Genomic DNA, 19,690 nt, shown 5'->3' with positions numbered 1-19,690 from the left:
GGAGTGAGAGGGAGGGAGGGAGAGGGGGGAGAGAGGGAAAGAGAGAGAGGGACAGAGAGAGAAACAAAGAGAGCGGGAGATAGGGGGAAGGGAGAGGGAGAGAGAGAGGGAGGGAGGGAGAGAGGGAGGGAGAGAGCTTTATTCACAAATACACTTAGAACAGTTTACAGTTGTCACAAATACGCAGGTAGCTAAGTCTATGTACCTGAATTGAGTGTGACATAACACAGAAACAATCAATTATACATTACAACAATAGAATCATCTTAAATATATATACTAAGTATATATTTACATGTGTAAGACTCTTGTTACCTGCTGCCAACTCCACGGTAGACTACTCCCTCGGTCTCCGCTCATTTTTTTTCGACGAAGAACGCCTTAAATTCGCTTCTAAACGACTCTGTAGATGTACAAGGATGTCATCTAACTGAAGACGCTTGGATCTGGAGCCTTGCAGTCCGACATAGTTCTGGCGTCTGCATTTTCTGGCAGGGACGCACTTGTAACACTTGTTTACCAACAAACCGCCGCCATTTTGTTTAGAACTTCCGTACGTGACCGCGCAGAAGCGCCCTCAAGCGAGATATACCCAAACTGCAGGAATGAATGCCAAGCTGTACGCTGGACAATGGAAAGCATTCTTTTATTCTGTTCTTCCTTCCCCGTCTTTCTTGCGTACTATCTTACTGCTTTATACATTTCTTCCTGTTTTCTTTCTTTCTATATTGCCCCTGCATTTAATTTGCGTTTTAGGCAGACAATATTAATTGCTATTTGTCGATGCAAGGACATTATACTGTGTATAATGTCACCTTGGTCGATGGAAGCGAAAATCAGGATAATCAAAATAAAATCTACACATTTGGACTTATTAAATGATAGACGGAAGAGAAAGAAGAAAGAAATTTGAAGACAAATCTGCATTTAAATCGACTCGTAGTTCTAAGAAATGTACAGAATATCGGTTCCAGATGCTAAGTAGACCACAGCCTCGTTTTGGTGCCTCGGCCAGACGAAAGTCAACACTGCCACGTCGCTTGGTCCGGGCAAGAGACACTGGAACAAAAATCACCGTGGCGCTGCAAAATATCTGGTAAGTTTGCACATCTAGATCGACTTTTGGACGGCTGATGCAATGTCGAACTTTGTCTAAAACTCGCGTGCCCATAGATTGGTGAAATAGTTGGCAAAGACTAGCTTTTAATATTGACATACTCTTAGGCATGTCAACTGAACTGGCTGACAAAAATATCGATAGAACGATAGATAATTTTGTTACTAGGGTAAAGGGTATGGTGGGTCGGAAATGATAACATTTCATCATCAGGAAAATATCTAACGTTGTATAATTTCAGAGACAAAAAAAAATTTAATTGCAATGAATTACAGTGTGCGAAACGGGCCCGTTGGGAATTTAGACTAGTCTGTGCGAAAGGAATTGTGGGTAGCTTTAAAAGTTGCACAGAGTGGATAAATTGGAATTTATTTTTGGTCGTCGATGCAGATTTATAATGCTGTCTCAGTCTGGCAAACAGACGTTATGTAAATAAGCTACTAGCAACGTCAAGGCGGGAGGGAGTGATGAGGGCCTGCATGGGGGGCTACTGATTACGAATTACGCAAAAAATTTCCGCCGCCGATTACGAATTACGTTATTAAGTCTCAGTGCTAATTACGACTTAACACTTTGCGGCCAATGTACTATTACGAATTACGTTGGTTTTTGGGGGAGGCTGCGTACGGATACGAAGATTAAAAGGGCATGCAGTCCCCCAGTGATTGACATAACTAGACCAAGGTCGAGAACACTTTCACGTGCAGGGGGGTTACTACAAGTCAACCAGACAGACGTGTGATTATATATAGCCTGGATGTCCGGCGACATTAGGGAGCGGGCGAAAACTACGGAGGATGGCACCTATAAGCTAGTAGTGTGAGTAAAGACTGAATAAACAGTAGAAATTCGCCATCAAAGCGTAACTACTAGTAATTAATTTGTAACAGGATTGGGAGTTAGCTTAATTAGATACATTTGCATTCAGGACTCCGAGAGTCGTCTACTACTATGTGATCATGTAAGAAAGATTAAGTTTTAACATATGCAGAAACCTGAAATGAGTCTATATACATTATAGTTGCCAGTTGTATCCTCTTCCCTAGCTGCAAACTGTACTCCTTTAGCGGACCAACTCCCCTATGGCATGCCTATATCTGTCATTTGGCTCTACTCTCTCTAGCCGCTTCCCGACGCCTGGTAGAGGCTATTAAATGTAGTTGCATCATCCGCTGTCTTGGTCTACTCTTGTCTATACATGACTCATATCAAAGGTTATTACATTTCAAAAACGCATAGAATAGACATTCTCTTTCGGCTGACGGATAGGGAGAGTTATTCACCCCATTTTAGCTAATTTTTATAATTAGATTCGTTCTCTGAGTCAGAAAATCGTTCCAGACATGAAAGAATTCCGTACAGTCTACCACATGTACAGGAAGCGTAGCCTCTACCAGGCTTCGGGAGGCGGCTGGAAAGAGTAGAAATCTGCCAAATAGAGAGATAACATGCCTGGGGAGTTTGTCTGCTGGGAGAGAACATTTTGCCGCACCCGAGCAAAGTCCCCTGGCATGTTATCTCTCTATTTGGCCGATTTCTACTCTTTCCAGCCGCCTCCCGAAGCCTGGTAGAGGCTACAGGAAGCAAGCCCCCGTGTCTCCTATGTATTGTTCTCCTTCTTGGCATTGTTTGCCACATTCAGCGAAACCTGATACAGGTGGTTAGCTACATTTCTATGTCGTCATGGAAAGCTACAGCCCATGTGTGCACGTGGCGGCCCCGCCCTACCCACGGTTCGATCGAACCATGATCGAACGTGCACTTGACACATGGTCCATGAATGTAGCAAGTTATTCCAAACCCTCTCGTCCAAAAATACTTCTAAAAATGTAACCATATTTAATCAAGCTCCATTACAAGCAATGGATACATCGCAATGTAGCAAAGGCTTTTCGATATAAATACATGAAGCGTTTCCATTGTCTGTGACCCCATATAAGGACATGTCATCTGATACAGGTGACTTTTTCTTTATGCCGTCATGGAAAAGTACAGGCTTTCCAGACAGCACGTGGACACGTGAAACCTGGCCCACTATTATATATACGCACTCGGGTGTACTTAACTTTGAGGGCTAGTCAGAACTGTCTCACAACTGCAAGACCGACTGAGGAAACAGTCACCAAAAGGTAAAAATAAAATGTCTCTCTCTTTTTTTCTAGCCCAGTTTGTATTGAAAAAAAAAAAACATTGCTAGTATTTTTTCGGTAGCCTCTACCAGGCTTCGGGAGGCGGTTAGAAAGACACTCGTGTGAGCACTGCAAAATGTTCTTTCCCAGCAGACAAACTCCCCTGGCATGTTATCTCTCTATTTGGCCGATTTCTACTCTTTCCAGCCGCCTCCCGAAGCCTGGTAGAGGCTATTCCTAAGGGGTTATGGTAGTAAGATCCAGCAAAAATCAGTAATTGGCCATGCAGGGGGTTTCAAATTTCTCCGTGGGCTTGCAAATGAATTTTCGAACTCCTTGCCGATGGCCAGACTTCCCTGGCAAATTTCTCTTCCTCTTAGCCTGGGTGCCAGACCCATGGCCATGGGACACTGAGTATCTCAGTGAGCACATGAGATACTTTGTGTCCAGTGTGCCATGGGTCTGGCACCCAGGCTATCTTCCTCTGTATTCTGGTGGAGACTTGCGATTTTGAATCAAACATGGCTAAAAGAGAGAGTGTATTCAACGATCTTAACTATAGGGCGGTGTTTTAACATGTGACATGGCTAAGTAAAATAACAATAAAATGAAAGAGAATAAAAGACAAGAGTGTTTAACCAAGGACGTTCTACAAAACGTCCTTGATTTAACGATCATAAATATAGTGCGGTGTTTTTAACATGCATGCGACATGGCTAAATAAAATAATAATAAAATAATGATAAAATTGAATAAAATAAAAGAGAGAGTGTATTCAACCAAGGACGTCCTTGATTTTAAAATCATAATTAGAGGACGGTGTTTTAACATGCGACATGGCTAGACAAAATAATAATAAAAGAATAATAAAATGATAATAAAATAAAGTAAAATAAAAGAGAGAGTGTATTCAACCAAGGACGTCCTTGATTTTAACATCTTAAATAGAGGGTGGCGTTTTTAACGTGCGACATGGCTAGACAAAATAATAATAAAATGAAATAAAATATAAAAGATAAAGTAAAATAAAATAAAAGAGAGAGTGTATTCAACAAAGGACGTCCTTGATTTATAGTCAGAGCGGTGTTTTTAACATGCGACATGGTTAAAAGAGCGATCATGTGTTTTGTATCTGAGCGTGTGAGTTTCTTGTTCCTCTCGTCGGTAGCCAAAGCTATCTTTATAATGGAAAGGAAGAATTTGTCTTTTCTAAGGCATGCTTTTGTCATTTGACCACTGTAGCGTTGCTAGCTATGACGGAATGGAAAATTTTCAGGTGCGCTAGACATTGAGGTAGCAATGAATGAACTTCCCAATGAAAGAAGGACACTGACCAATAAGAGAGCCCTTAACATCGATATCCCTCGTTTCGACCAATCAGATCGTCGCTTGTACAAGGGTAGGTTTATCACCCCATCCAGGTCGTGACTTGCCAACAACCAATCAGGTGGAGTTTAAGAAACAGCGTGGGCTTGTTGCTTGGCAACAGCCAATCGTAAGGCGGGATACGTCAGTGATCACGCACGCGCTGCATGTGAGGTCCCGACCTTGTGGTCGTTAATAATTTTCCACGAGGGGACGGTTTACCGGTTTGTATAAAACCATCCATGCCTTTCAGCGTCCAACCAGTCGACACAGAACCACCCTCAGAGCAACCAGGAGCCAGTCCAACTTTAATGGGAGAAATCTCCGTCAAGAAAGATATTTCCGAGATGTCGCTAGCTTTCGTGGGAGCCGGGAAAATGGCCCAAGCCATGGCGAAGGGGTTCCTTGCGGCAGGTAAGTTGAGCTTTTTCCGCCCGCTAACACGTGTACCTGGCGCCGGCGGCCGCTAGCTACCGTTAAAATAGAAAATTACAGAGCTAGATCGTTCCGAAATGATAGAATCGTGTGTAGATCTGTAGTTTTGTTAGAAAGAATGTTTTATTTGTTATTTTCTGTTTATTTTTCTTACCCGGTTGGCGGTTTTGGTCCCAGACAGCTGATGCAATATCGGATACGGGACGAACCGTTATAGATGGGGAGGGGGTTATGCTTTTTATTTCTAGGGATTCGTAAGGAATATAAATATCTATGTAACAATTTGAATTGTATATACAGTATTCTTTTTCAATTGCCGTTCATGCATATTATGTGCTATGAGAAGTTTTAAATGCGCTTTGTATTTGCTAGTCTATTGTTTCCTGCAAATTTGAGAGATGCCAAAGCGTAAAGTCTGCGTCTGTAGACTTGATATTTATTTTGGCGATCTTCCCATAAATTTTTGGCTTGGTTGTTCCTAAGACATGTTTTGTAAGAGATATTTTGTCCAAAGAGAAATTTGAAGAGAGCCAATTCAATACACTTCACTGTTGAAAAATAATTCAAGGAATGGCTTTTCAAATGGTGTTGCGCTGAAGGGTGGTTATACCGGCTATACAGATACAGATGTTTCTATTTAATATTGGGACCAAATTTAAGTACTGCGTACTGTATAGTATAAAAATGGGACGCATAAAATTCAAATCTAAATGATATGAAACCATTGAAAATAAGCTATGAATGATTTCAATTTTCTACCTTCTTATTTTGTTTTTATTTTGCTTTCTGTCCCCAGGAGTAGTAAAGGCAGACCACATCACAGCTACAGCTCCTTCATGTAGGAGTCAAGATACACTAGAGGTGGGCATTACAATAACTCTCTCTACAATAACTACCTCTGTGTAATATTAAATCTTCTTGTTCTTCAGTAGCCTCCGTAGCAGGCTTATAGAACTGGGGGTTTGGTGGTCTTCGGCTGTTTTCTGATTAGCCCAGTTAAAAAACGGGGGATAATTCAACCAGGTCGGTTATGTTGTCTATATGCAATCAGAAAATAGCACATAAAAGCTCCGAAAGACCCCCAAAACCCCCAGTTTTTCGCATGCTATGGAGGCTACTACTAGTCTGGGTGCCAGTCCCTTTCCTGAGCTTACTCTTACATCATGTCCACGCTCCTCCGCAGCGTCCGCTAGCGCGCTATAATTAAAGCCACATCTGGGCGCGCGGCGGGGTCCCCAGAGCAACACAGTGCGGAAGCATTAGCGTGTATTTGTGTCCTGGGGCCGAGAACGCATTTTGCGCAAAGCATGCTGGGTAGCAGAGTGAACTGTCCTGGGGACGAGAGTTTGTGGCGCGGGCGGATGGAGCGTGGAGAATGCCAAAACTCCCTCCGTGGCTAAGTTCCTTCCGCGACTAACTCCCTTCTGGGCAAATGTAGAGGGATAACGGTACACCCTCATAGCGTCACCAAATGAGGTACTTTGTAAAGGTCCGTTTCATTTGGTATATATTACCATTGTGACAGCATTTTATACCCCAAAATAGGAATCTTGCGTCTTGTTTTAGGTCCCGATAGTAGAAAGAATGCAGTGTACATGTACTAGTATTCAGATGGCCGCCGTGTAACGTTACGTACTAGCGAGCGCGCACGACAATACCGCCAGAGTAGAGTAGGTTATCATAACCCTTTAGAAAGCGCAAAGAAAACAAAAACGACAGATTTGCATTAAAGAAAGTTTATTTTCCATAGCCTGGGCTAAGCCACGATCTATAACCTATGGCTTCTCCACGGGCGCTGGGGACGAGCGTGCATCATGTCAGAAAAATATCAATTTAAAATCAACTTGCAATTTGCAAACTTTAGAAGAATCTGTGCTAGTCAAACGTGTTTGAATTGGAAACAGAGGTTTTTGTACCCTGGCCGGTATTTCTGATGCAATTTCTGATGCAATACAAAATATCAACTTGCTATTTGTAAACTTAAGAAGAATCCGTGCTAGTCAAACTTGTTTGAATTGGAAACAGAAGAATTTTGTACCCTGGCCGGTATTTCTGATGCAATTTCTGACGCAATACGGTTCAATAAGTAAGCGCAAGTGGCATGTTGTTATATGCACTACTGTGTGTCAGTGTGTGTACTGTATACACATTCTACAGTACAGTGCATCCGGTTTAATCATTGGACAAACTGGAGATCTCACCTACCGGTATACTATAGCAAAAGGCACTGGTGCCCAATTGATGTATATCTACTATGCCACGTTGTACAACAGAGATTTTAATCTTCATTTTACACAAAAAAATGTCTTGTCCAGTTACTAGTAAGTGGTCTTTTTTTGTATAATTCAGTAACTTTGGGAGAGCGGAACATTTTTTGCATGGAAAATCTTTACCGAAGGCATATAGTATATGAGGAATGATGAAATTACTAGAAAAGACATTTTTGACTGATGAATTAAAAAGGTAACAACATCGATTCGTCTCATAATACTTCCGAAGCTACAAAGAAAAGAGCACATGTACCTTAGGGCGTTGGGTGGGTCTATTAGTACATACAATATGTTCGACGACAATTTTTTTTTTCTTCTTCAGTTCAAAGAAATTATCTACCTGGAAGAAATTGAGTGACGCATTTGTGTAACATTTACGACTGAAATTAATATTGCAAAAGGTATTCAAGGACTATTACATGTATGACACAGCATTTCCATTGATTGAAACCACATAGCTCTTGTACACATGGTTAGGTCATGTAATGCCTCCAGGCAATGATGCCCTTAGTAAGGTTACAGGTAGTTCTCTCTCAAGTGGAAGCGATTCAAAGTGTGTGAAGGATACAGCCTCTACCAGGCTTCGGGAGGCGGCTGGAAAGAGTAGAAATTGGCCAAATAGAGAGATAGCATGCCGGGGCAGTTGGTCCACTAGAGAGTACAGTTTGCTGCACTCTAACGGACCAACTTCTCTGGAATGATTTTGGCCAATTTCTAGTCTTTCCAGCCGCCTTCCGAAGCCTGGTAGAGGCTAGGACATTCTATGATAGAACGTCCTTGGTAGAGGCTCTGTAACAATGGAAAGTTACAGCTACATGTATGATGAATAGGTCATGCAAGTCGTTAAGTCGTAAAACTTCTGTCGTAAAAATTTGGACAACGCCTAAATTCTTTAGAGAAAAACTGAAGTGGAAGTATTCTTCTAACGTCCTTGGTGGAAGTGATTCAAAAGCCGTGGTGGAATTTTCCATTCGCACGTTCAGGTGTTTTGCACGTGATCGAAGGGTTTTTGCACGTGATTAGTTCGCATTATTAGCCTGGGTGCCATCCTTGGAAGTTATAGCCTTATTGTTGCTGGTTACCACTTGGTTACGTAGCTAGTGACTATTGGGCGCTGGCGCCGGTAACTACGGAGGATGGCAGCCTACCCTGGATGCCAGACTCGTTTCGGGCCATTAGCCGTTTTCCTTCGGCAGCCAGAAGCCCTTCGCCCGCCCGTCTAAATTACCGCTATGGGGGGAGCGGCCAGGAGCCTAACCTGGGGTAGTTTAAAAAACGGCTACAGTTCTAGGGCCGGTCAAACTCCCCCCAGGCTAGATTATCCCTTAGCGGTAATTTAGATGGGCGGGCGAAGGGGTCTTGGCTGCCGAAGGAAAAAGGCTAGCGGCCTGAAATGCGTCTGGCACCCAGGCTAGGTTCAACTTCTCGTATCGTTGTTTATCTTCAAGCTCGATACATCTTTTTTAAGCTCTATGGAAATGTTACTAAAATACATTACAAAAGAAAGGGGAAAAAAGAAGTTACGTCCCTCTTGTGGGAAATGGAACCTTCCAAGTGGAAAATTCAGAATTTTCAATGACAATGGACACTCCTGGTGGATTCTGGGTATGACTTGCAAATGAGATGTCTTGGACATGATGGAAAATTACCAGGATCGCCACAGAAAGATAGTCTCCACCAGACTCCCTTTGCAGGCTGAATAAATAGTAGAAATCGGCGGAATAAGGGAATTAATTGGCCAGAGGAGTTTCGTAGCCATAGAGGTCCCATTGGACCCTCTATGGCCAGCTACCTTCTCTTGCCAATTAAATCCCCTTTTTAGGCCGATTTCTATGATTTATTCAGCCTGCAAAAGGAGACTGGTGGAGACTAACAGAAAGAGGAGGAGGAAGGGCAGAGCTATAAGCCTATTGTACCGGCCTTCTGTATTGACAGTCTATTGTTTCACCTCTTTGGTGTGAATAAGGAAAGGCGTTCCCCTGGAAATTTTGATCTTAGTGCTTTACATCATTCTAAAGGTCCAAACTGACCTAGTAAGGGGATGGATTAGTGTAGACTATCTGAGACTGGTTGGACTGGAGTGCCATTGTCATAGATAACTGAAGAGATCAGTTGCATAGCAACAGTCGTGTCAGTCAATCTTTGTTGCTTAGTAACAAAATGTCAATGACTATGAGTCTCCAGCTGCAAAAATAAGCCCTCATTTCAAGTCAGTGTCGTCCTCAAGAAAAAGGGAAAGGAACAGAATATATGATCAGTTGCTAAGTAACTTGTCATTGACTCATCGTCATTTTGTATTCAATACCAATAAAAAACGTGGCATGTTAGCCTCCGATAGCTGAAAGACAGTTTTGATATAATTTGCAGGCAGTCTTCACTTTGATCAAGAACGTAGAGAGGATACATATGGTTGATAAAATTACAGAAATGAGCACCTGGACTTACAACAATAAAACATGGTCCATATTTAGCCTCCATAGCATGCCAAAAACTGGGGGTCTTCATGGTCTTTGGGAGCTTTTATGTGCTATTTTCTGATTGCATATAGACAACATAGCCAGCCTGGTTGATTACCCCCGTTAGAAAACAGCCGAAGACCACCAAACCCCCAGTTCTATAGGCCTGCTACGGAGGCTAGTCCATATTGCTATTGTAAATGTATTCAAGAAGTGTTTTGACATAATTATTTGTTCTCTTTATTCCAGGGTATCGGGTGTCAATTCACACACAACAACAAGGAAGCTGTAGCGAATAGTGACATCATCTTTCTGTCGGTGAAGCCGCATGTTTTACCCGGGGTTCTACAGGAGATCGCTCCCGTCGTTACCAAGAGACATCTCATGGTCTCCGTGGCGGCAGGTGTCCCACTGCAGTTCCTAGAAGAGGTGAGAAAACTCTGGTGGGAGAACCAAAAACTTGATTTGGGGGATGATTTTGGGTCTGTTTGAACTTTCTTCTTAAACAAGTTAAAGATGATCCAGTGGCTTATTACAAGTTGTCAAAACCCACTTTTAGCTTTACAGCCGTAAGAAAACAATTGTCATTTTTATGAATCATCTTTTCATGGGAGCATAATATCTTAATTACTTTAGGTGTTGTACATCAAATAAAATGGTCGTTAAAAGGAGGTACCTAAACTTTGCTGTGTTGCCCTTAGTGTTGCTAAAAAGAGATGCTTCAAATCATGGAGCCGTTTGAAAACCCCTTTCAGCAATCCAAAACCTGCTTTTCCATAATTGCTGCTACATATTTCTGTCCTGGATACGCACCACAGTATTATTATATGTGAATTAAGTCGCTGGTAAAGAGAAACGTTTTGTAGATTGACGTCAGTAGGTACATGTTGACATTGACTGATGGCTGGATGGAGCGCTGTTGCATAGCAACACAGGTATCCCACGAATTATCTGCTAGGTTTACAGCGACAGGCATGAATATCAGACACATGGAAACCAGCTACCCCCTTTGAGCTTGTGGGATGAAGAACTGTTGTAGAAAAGAGGAAAATAGTTTCTGCAACCAATCGCTATAAATCATGAAATATTTGCAGTAGTATTATGTTTGCCGACTCTGTAATACTTGTGTAGTACTTTCCCCCTACTGCAAAATTAAGTCCATGTGAACTAAAAGTTAAAACTGATTTACACAATCACACACTCACTCACTGTCCGGTTTATCGTCTGTTGTTCCCCGTCTTCCAAGGGTTATACATACTTGCACTGCAAAACTGAGGCTTGATGCAGCCTGCCACTTGCCTCTATCCTGTGGGTTGATATAGTACAACCAATGTGCAAAAAGTGCTGGAAGGCTATGAAAAAGAACCAATCGGTTCTGGTTTTAATAATTGTTCTTTTCCTCAATTTTTTTTTTCTTTTTCCAGAAACTCCCCCTAAGAGCCATGATTTAGACTCCTGTCTGACCATATATCTGAATGTGTTTGAGTAAGAATGAACAGAGCAGACCATATGCAAAAGGTAAACATTATGCATTTGTTTGCAAATGTTAACATTCTAGTTAACCATTTTTTTAATTCCCTTTTCCTCAGAAACTCCCCCCTAAGAGCCGCGTGATCAGAGTAATGCCGAACACGCCGTGCGTGGTGAGACAGGGCGCGTCCGTGTACGTACCCGGGAGTCACGTGGAGAAGGAGGACTCAGAGATCATCAAGTCTCTCCTGTCCAGTCTGGGGTACTGCAGTGAGAGTAACGAGGGGATGATATCTGCTGTTACTGGGCTGGCCGGGAGCGGGCCTGCGTATGTGAGTATAACGGCTTTCTTGCTATGTTTGGTTTAGGGTTATCTCCAAGCAGATGTTTTGGTGTCCGCAAAAGACAGTATCAAATTTGCCAGGCAGTATCCATTGGCCAGACTGTATCCTGATCCTAATGGACACTCCTCTGGCCAATGGATACTGCCTTGCCACAGTATTATCTGCTTGGAGATTAGTTTTCACTAGGGCACTGTTCTAGCCAGCATCCGTCTTTCAAAATGACAGAAATTTTGCCCAATCTGTCATCTTTCATGGTCTTAATCTTATCTCAACTACAAATACCTGATTTAGTGATTGGTGGTGGAAAGGGACCGGTGGAAATATTTTAAGAAACAGTTTTTCTGTTCAAAAACTGGAAAATAAACTTTGTACTTGTTCATCACATTTCATCATGGTGTGGCAAAGTTTAAGTTTTATCGAGTTTCAAACAGTACTTGGCTGAATTGACCCCTTTGACCGTACCTTGTGACACAATGTGACCTTGACACACTTCATCGACCTTGAACCTCCAGTATTTGTACCCATGTTCATACAGATTCAGAAACGTGGGTTTTGCACGGACGAATATAGAGACCCTGTACATATGGCCATAGGTATGGGTGGGATGGGACACGCGTATGTAAGTACAGCACTGCACTGTTGCCTCCACGGTGTTGGTCTGTAGCCTCTGTAGCAAGCTTATAGAACTGGGGGTTTGGTGGTCTTCGGCTGTTTTCTGATTAGCCCAGTTTTAAAACGGGGGTAATTCAACCAGGCCTGCTATGTTGTCTACATGCAATCAGAAAATAGCACTTAAAAGATCCCAAAGACCCAAACTCCCAGTTTTTGGCATGTTGTGGAGGCTAGTTGGTTTGGTGGTCAAGAACTAAAACTCACATCACAAGTTGTTCGGTGGGACTAAAATGGACATGATGTTTGGTGGAAGGAAATTTACCTTGGTTGGGTATAAAATTGACGTTTCAATGTCTTAAAACCTGTCCTTATTGTCACTGTGTCTAACCTTCGTGTAATGTCTTTAATACATGTACAGTCAGGGGTGGGTGACCTTGGTTTAAGGAGCATTCTTAACTATAACTCGAAAGCCTAAGTGACCTGAAGTTACTTGTGCTGCACACTTCAATACTGCTACTACAAAATGGCACAGTAACCTCTAGCACCGGCCTTTCAGAGAAGAAAATAGTGTAGATTCTGAAATCATTGTAGAATCCATCTGAACTTGATATAAAGCAACGTATTCAAACTAATTATCAATTTGATCTTTTCCCCAAAATATGTCTCCCTTTCATGATAAGTGAGAAAAGAAATTGATACGACCCCACACCGACATGTTCCACATAACTGCCCTAACCAGTTTGAACCAGCCTCTGCCCTGCCCCCTCTATCGACCAATCAGCACCAGCCTCTCTAAAAGGCGGGAATGGGGTTGCCCCAGGATAGAACACATCAGGTCATGCAGAGGCCACAGGTCAAAAGTTGAACACGTTTTACTACACATTTTACAAATTACAAGTCTTTCTTAACTAAAACTTGAGGTTTTCAGCAGATTTTGAGGATATTTTATGGTGAAGGTTTCAAAAGAGTATGTAACTTGTGTGGCTAATTGAGTTGTAAATATTTGTTCTTCTGCGTTGTCACCAAATGAAGCTGAAACACAAAGAAAACACTGCTGTGCTCTTCAGTGGACATCAGAGTCGCATTCCATCAGTTTCATAGTATAAAAATTTCGACAAAAAGACACAAAAGACACAAGGTAGTAAATGAATAAGCCATTTGCATATATTATAGGCATTGTCATCAAGTATTTTTCAAAACTAGAAATACTAAGAATGGTTTCTGATGTTGCTTGGATAAATCGACTGACAATTATACAAGTAGGTTAACGACTATTACAAAGTCGTTATATTGTTTTGCCCCTGTTAACTTATTTGATGATGAAATCGCCAAACATGTTGCATAAGGACAGGCCACACACCCGAATGGGGTTATGAATGAATCTCCCCTATGGACAGATGTTACCACAAATCACAGAATAGAGGGGAGGCCCAGTATGAAGAACAGGGGTTGACTGGTTTGGACTGGTCTGCCCCCCTCCCCCGTTTAACTCTCACCCCGAAGTTATACAAAGAAAACAGACTTTGCAGTTATTTCTTCTCAATCATTAAAGGTTGTTCAAAACCTGTACCTTTGACAAAGGTATAGGTTGATTCAGACCTGGTACAAGCAGCATACAAAGGCTTTGTATCCTGCTTGTACTGGTCAGAATCAAGCTTACTTAACCAGTGACATCTCTAAAGTAAAACGGAATGAAAAATCAAGATAAAAATGTTATCGATATGAAAACCTTTGATAGCTTTCCAAATCATTGAATTTGTAGAGAAACAGCCAAAACAGTTAGGCCCTAGGGTAGCATGCAATGAGTGACATCCAGGCTACTCAGACTCTCTAACCTCCTAGAGCTGTAAACCAACAGGGGTAAATAGATACATCATAGAGGGCCTGCAAGGGGGGGTCCCGACAACGCTCTACGCTGAATTCGGAAACCTCTCGATTACGCTTTACGATAAATTCCAAGTGGCTACAACGCATTACGTAGAATTAAAACGCCGAATACGCTGTACGCAAAATATTAGAGGGGTCCGTCTACGCTCTATGTAGAATTAAAACGGCCGATTACACTCTACGGAAAAGGGTTTGCGGGCCCCCATCATATAGTCTAGTTATTGTATCTAACCAGTGTTTTTTTTCGTCCAATCACAGGCCTTCACAGCCATCGATGCGTTGGCGGACGGAGGGGTGAAGATGGGGTTGCCACGGGAACTGTCAATCAAACTGGCCGCACAAACATTACTGGTAGGTCGGGTATATAGTTTTAAAGTTAAAACTTTTGGTCCAACACAAAAAACTCTCACCTAGAGCTTTCGACCAGTCACTCTGGTCTTCCTCAGTAGACTGATCCAGTGAAACTTGTCACGTGGCTTCTTTGAAGTGTAACGTCAACACTGGGTCAAAGGTATCTGGTAGACGATGTCGGCCCCCGTCACGGTTCAATGAAGGGCTTCCTTCACCCCTAACATGTGAAACATGTAACTAGCAACACAGATGAACTTTCATGACAGGTATATAATATTTAGTAGAGTGGAGTATTATGTAGAGTGGATTCAGTCCTCAAGCTAACCGATATCTAACTGTGACAGGCTGAATAAAAGTTCTAAACGGAAACTATGTGGCTCCAGATGTCTTGCTGAGGAACAACAGGGATTTGATAGACATTGGTTAGCTTGAGGAATGAATCTACTCAGTACTCGCACTGCTCACATATAATGTGGAAGTTCAGTTTGTTGCCTAAAGTAACTTTTGAATTGTAGACAATTTCGCTTTGCAAAATAGTGTGAGTAAAAACACTATTGTAGATGGTACTGTCTTACTCAAAATCGTTTTTTTTCTCTTCTACAGGGTGCGTCCAAAATGGTTCTAGAGACAGGGAAACACCCTATGCAGCTGAAGGATGATGTCTGCTCCCCCGGAGGAACCACCATTTACGCCATCCACAAACTCGAGTCCGGCGGTTTCCGAAACTTACTGATCGACGCGGTCGAAGGGGCGTGTCTACGAGCTGACGCCATCGCCAAAAAGGCGAAATGAATAACGCAAACCGCTTCTTTTCTCACACCACTACTAGAAGAATGAAGTTCTTCTCTGTTCTGTGAATAGTTGAATGTTGAGCTTCATTCTAGTTTGTCGCAGAGTGTCGAAGTGTGTTCTAACTTCTATTGTACGTCACAGCAAAGTGAGCTTGCTATTTTTCTAAGGTTCTGCAATACCGTTGTGATATGCAAGGGGGTGCTCTTGCATAGTAGCAGTAACCGCACATTCCAGAGTTGTGAGGTGAACACACTTGGACAGCCTGTTTTTTGTTGAGTTTTGTCTTACAAAATTTATAGTTACAAAGATGTTTATATCTAGATGTATAACACTGTATGTTACATAGGAGACTGTTTTGTTTTCAAAACCAGAAATTGCTTGGTTAAACACTTCTCCTAGATTCAGGAAGTTAGCACAAGATTATGTACAGCTAAAAAGTGCAGAAATCTGTCAAGTAAGCAGAAAAAATAGTAGGTTTTGTGTAAGTTTTTCCACCACTTATGCACGTTACAAAGTGATACGTGGCAGACATACCCACATTCAGTTCAACATCTTAACATTGTTTGCAGCAGAATTTGAATATTTCTCATCTACAATTTATCCAACAGTTAGGTGGGTCTTTCTGCCCAAAATGTTGGAGAAGAATCTGTAAAAAGCAAAAGACATCTCTGTTGTTGTCTGTCACCATAAGTTTTTGTGGAACGTAGATTTGTAAGGAAAAGTTAAGAAGTGCTCTCTCCACTCCACACATTTATTGAGAAGGATTGGGTGAGAATTGTGGTGTTAGATGTTAAAAGGAATTAAGAGAAGGTTAATTTTTTGATAGGTTTGCGGTAAGGAAGGAAAGTGTACGGCTGGGTGTTAGGTAGGGTTCTTTTTTGGTCTGGAAAAGTTGCGAACTCACAAAAAGAAATAACCAAGACTTTTCATAAGCAGTAGTTTTCACTACTCAAAATTTAAAGCGTCTCATATTTTGTTTTTGCTTCAATTTCTGGTTTTCCATGCAACAAAAAGGCTTAACAAGAAAATGTCTATATTTGTGACCAACTGGATCTAAGACCAAAGAAACATTTAAAGTGTTGCCATGGAAAAAGTAGTTTAACTAAAAATTTTTGGATACATTTTTTTGATAATCATACTCACCCATATGCGTAATAGAGCTACTTTGCTTGAAAAAATTCACCGATAATTTGTACTTAAACTGCAGATTCTGATATTGTTTGGATATCTAACTATTGCCAAACCCAGACTTCAACTGACCCTACCTAATTTTACTATTTTAGACCTTAGTGTATTAGTTTGGAAAGGGACATGTAGATTTTTGTTTACAAAACTCCTGTTTTCAGTTGTCAGAATTTATCTTCAAGATGGTGGGGAGGGGGGTACTAGCAGTTAGCACACTGAAGACCACTTAATTTTGGCTCAATCTTTACAACAATGTGTATATATTTTGGGTAGGGGAAAAACTTGCCATGCAGAAATTCTCAAATTTTGTTTCCATTTCGATCCGGGAAAAATGTTTTGGAGCTTTACTTTATTTATTTATTTATTGTTGCGCTTGATGTTTAGTTAAGTTGGGAGGGGGGTGGGGGGCTCTGGTTAACAGCATAGTTGCTGGAATGGAATGTTAGCTTTAACTTTCAACTTGCTAAGTTAGCTGTTAGACACCGAATTTGTATTAGTTATGGGTTAGGCAGCATGGAGAAGGTTAACATTTAACCTGTCACCTGCTGTAAGTATATCCAAGCACCTCATTTTGTATTAGCTACATCAGAACTTACCCAGAAAAAGAGTTAAGTCACCTATGTAGTTTTTCAATACTGTTGCAATATCGGTCGCTATGTTGTATTCTGTTACTTTGCAATGCATGTTAAGTTTGTAAAAAAACTCAGTGCGATAAAATGCAAGTGCTGAAGAAATTGTCCGCTACATTCTTGCACAGTGTGCAGTATGTAAATATCCCCAGAGACGATATTTTGACTTTGTATACAGTACTTAAAATTGATACTGTCAATTTAACATCCTGTTAATTGTCAACTTTGACCAAATTTCTGCAGTATATCACTGAAAAGTGGAAAGAAATATTTTTTTCGTGCGAACGCATAGTATGTACAGCATGGTTGCAGGGACATTTACATATTTTCTCGTAAAATTTGTATGAATGTTAGACTTAGAGTATGTTATGTTAGGATTTGCAAAGGGGGGGATCTGTACATGTACTAGTTTTGACTGTCCATCATAATTAGAAACCAACCAATGAGAGAAGGGCAATTAGTGGTTCGACCAATGAGAGAGAGCGGCTACATGTCAGTCAAATATTTGTATTTCTACCTTTAAGATGGTTGGGTGGGCTATTGGGATGTGACTATTCCTCAAGCACTGACTTTAAAACCTAAGACTTTGGTACTACCAATGAGGTTTTACTTAAGGCTTCTAGCCTCATTGGTACTGCAGTAAGAGTTTACCTTCTGATAGATGGAAATCTGTGCCTACATGTTGCAATTGAACTACAGTTCATGAGTTACATCAAGTAAGATTTGCTATTCAAGAGATTGAAGGTACATTTGTACTAACCAAAATATTTTTGTAGTTTTACTTTGCTCCACCAGAAATTGTACTTTTTCAAGAACACTGAACTTTATACATGTATTGTAGTGTTTCGATCCATGTTTTGACTGAAGCATGTAGGCTGGTATTGATGGTTATCGGAAAGTCGATTGGTTAAGATTAATTGTCAACAAGATGTTTGTGGGAGAAACTATTTGTTGTACTCATTACAAGTACTTGGAATTTTTTCCAAGATAAAAAAAAGATAAAAATAAATTGTCCATTTGACAGTTGAAACCTGAATCTTGTGTTGATTTTTCTTGCACGAAATTTAATGTAACTTTAAGAATACTAGTATGCTGTTCCAGTAAGCCTAACACTACCTTTAGAATGACTATAAGGCCAGACCATTTGATGAATATTATCTGTCTAACATAATATGCGTGTCACTGACGACCTGCAAGGTCTGACTTTCCTAAATCATATCCAGTTGCTTGAGTAACTGTTTTTGGCGTATCTTATTGCCTGGATGTCTAACCTTTATCGACGTTTGCCTAACATGCACAAAAGCATGCCAATTTAGGCCATGTTGATTTGATTATATGGATGACATCCGCGCGCGCATGAATTTTCGGCCGTTTCCAAAAAAAAAAGTTTTCAACCATACTGTAAATCATGCAAAACAGTTGCTAAATGAGCAAAAATATACCATAAGTTGCAAGGAAAACATTTAGAAACGATACCAATGTCGTAGAATGCCAAAATCAAAGGAAAAAAGACAAAAATGTAAAGAAATGAATTCGAAGAGTAGATTATTCGCCATAACATATTCTGTGCCATTTGTTCAACCTTCATGACCACGTAGATTTCATAGTGAAAGCTAACTTTTTTTTTTTGCTAAAACTTTTTTTTTTTATTCGCACGCGCACATCAGTTTTGGGGTTCCCAGAGGATGTCATCCATATAATCAAATCAACATGGCCTTACCTCCAAACATCCTTGGGTTTCATGTGTACATGGATTCGTCGTCATACATGGATTAAAAGCGACACTCATCAAACATTGTCGGTACTGCAGAGGGTAAAGCCTCTATAGGCTGCTCCTTTCTGCAATAAAACTTCGAACGCTAGGTGTCTCTATTGAGTTGGCCTTGAGTACAACAAAACATGTTGGGCGTCCTCCCCCATTGCATAACGTATACGTATGAAGTTATTATTGCCCAAAATATATTTTAAACACATTACAAAATAGAAAGGTAACATTTGCAAAGCAAAAGCACAATGTTAACCCTCAGGGTTCACATGGTCAAGCCTAACAAACTACTGCTCTGTTTATTCTTAACTCAAGGACATTCCTATATATGGTGACCAGCCTCCCAAATTCTGTCCTGCAACTTGCTACATAATAATGTAACCCAACACCACAAGGTATCTGCTACATATGTACAGCACCGGTTACTACGGTAACAGACGCCTGGTCCAGGTCATTGTCCTATATGTGCTTGGAGAAGAAACTAGAAAAACAATGTACAGAGGAAAACATAGTAATAAATCAGACTACGGCCGGCTGGCCACACAAAGGTCAACAAATAGACTTTATTGCGGATTCAAACAACAGCATTTCAAATCTCTGACAATAGATACCTACAGAAAATCATAGTTCCTCACACATAATACAGTAGTAATAAACACCAAGACTAGTAAAACTACATCTAAAACAATTATAAGTACAAATATTTTACATCATAGACGATGAAAGGAAAAATACCGTCCAAGTTCTTTCTTGCTTCTTCTTAAGATATTATTTGGCACTAACAAATTCCATTTTTGCAGCAGCTCCGGCCCTTAACACAAAATCGTATAAGACAAGACTCTTACATGTATCTTTGATTTGAAAACGGAAAAAAAGTATTTGC

At 40.9% G+C, this 19,690-nt stretch overlaps 2 protein-coding genes across 4 annotated transcripts in view; one reads left to right on the top strand and one right to left on the bottom strand.

Moving 5' to 3' along the window:
• LOC109473109 (kelch domain-containing protein 9-like) overlaps positions 1 to 543 on the bottom strand; it is a 3,451-nt gene extending 2,908 nt beyond the window's left edge. Inside the window, exon 1 of the mRNA XM_019773017.1 lies at positions 316 to 543. Within this exon, the coding sequence (XP_019628576.1) occupies positions 316 to 360 (45 nt within the window). The 5' untranslated portion in view covers positions 361 to 543. The remainder of the gene's footprint in view (positions 1 to 315) is intronic.
• A 472-nt stretch (positions 544 to 1,015) lies between these two features.
• On the top strand, positions 1,016 to 16,189 carry LOC109473053 (pyrroline-5-carboxylate reductase 1, mitochondrial-like). 3 transcript variants are annotated; one of them, XM_019772953.1, is made up of 7 exons: positions 1,016 to 1,096; positions 4,865 to 5,025; positions 5,843 to 5,907; positions 10,022 to 10,201; positions 11,362 to 11,574; positions 14,344 to 14,436; positions 15,040 to 16,189. In XM_019772953.1, exons 2-7 carry the CDS (start codon positions 4,923 to 4,925, stop codon positions 15,226 to 15,228), a joined length of 843 nt encoding a protein of 280 aa, XP_019628512.1. In that variant the 5' UTR covers positions 1,016 to 1,096; positions 4,865 to 4,922; the 3' UTR covers positions 15,229 to 16,189. The 3 variants fall into 3 exon arrangements, with proteins under 3 accessions (XP_019628512.1, XP_019628511.1, XP_019628510.1); XM_019772952.1 differs by lacking the exon at positions 1,016 to 1,096 and adding an exon at positions 3,109 to 3,246; XM_019772951.1 differs by lacking the exon at positions 1,016 to 1,096 and having other exon boundaries at positions 4,771 to 5,025.
• Positions 16,190 to 19,690: the final 3,501 nt, after the last annotated feature.

This window comes from Branchiostoma belcheri, unplaced genomic scaffold (genome assembly GCF_001625305.1).
Source record: "Branchiostoma belcheri isolate BF01 breed outbred unplaced genomic scaffold, Haploidv18h27 scaffold29, whole genome shotgun sequence".
Taxonomy (NCBI): domain Eukaryota; kingdom Metazoa; phylum Chordata; class Leptocardii; order Amphioxiformes; family Branchiostomatidae; genus Branchiostoma; species Branchiostoma belcheri.
Note: the sequence above shows the minus strand (reverse complement) of the source record. Positions and strands in the feature narration are given on the sequence as shown.

Coding starts and splice junctions, on each gene's coding strand:
- LOC109473053 (XM_019772951.1), top strand. CDS start 4,854: ATGCCTTTCAGCGTCCAACCAGTCGACACAGAACCACCCTCAGAGCAA. Junction 5,026..5,842: donor GAAGGGGTTCCTTGCGGCAG/GTAAGTTGAGCT, acceptor TTCTGTCCCCAG/GAGTAGTAAAGGCAGACCAC. Junction 11,575..14,343: donor CCGGGAGCGGGCCTGCGTAT/GTGAGTATAACG, acceptor GTCCAATCACAG/GCCTTCACAGCCATCGATGC.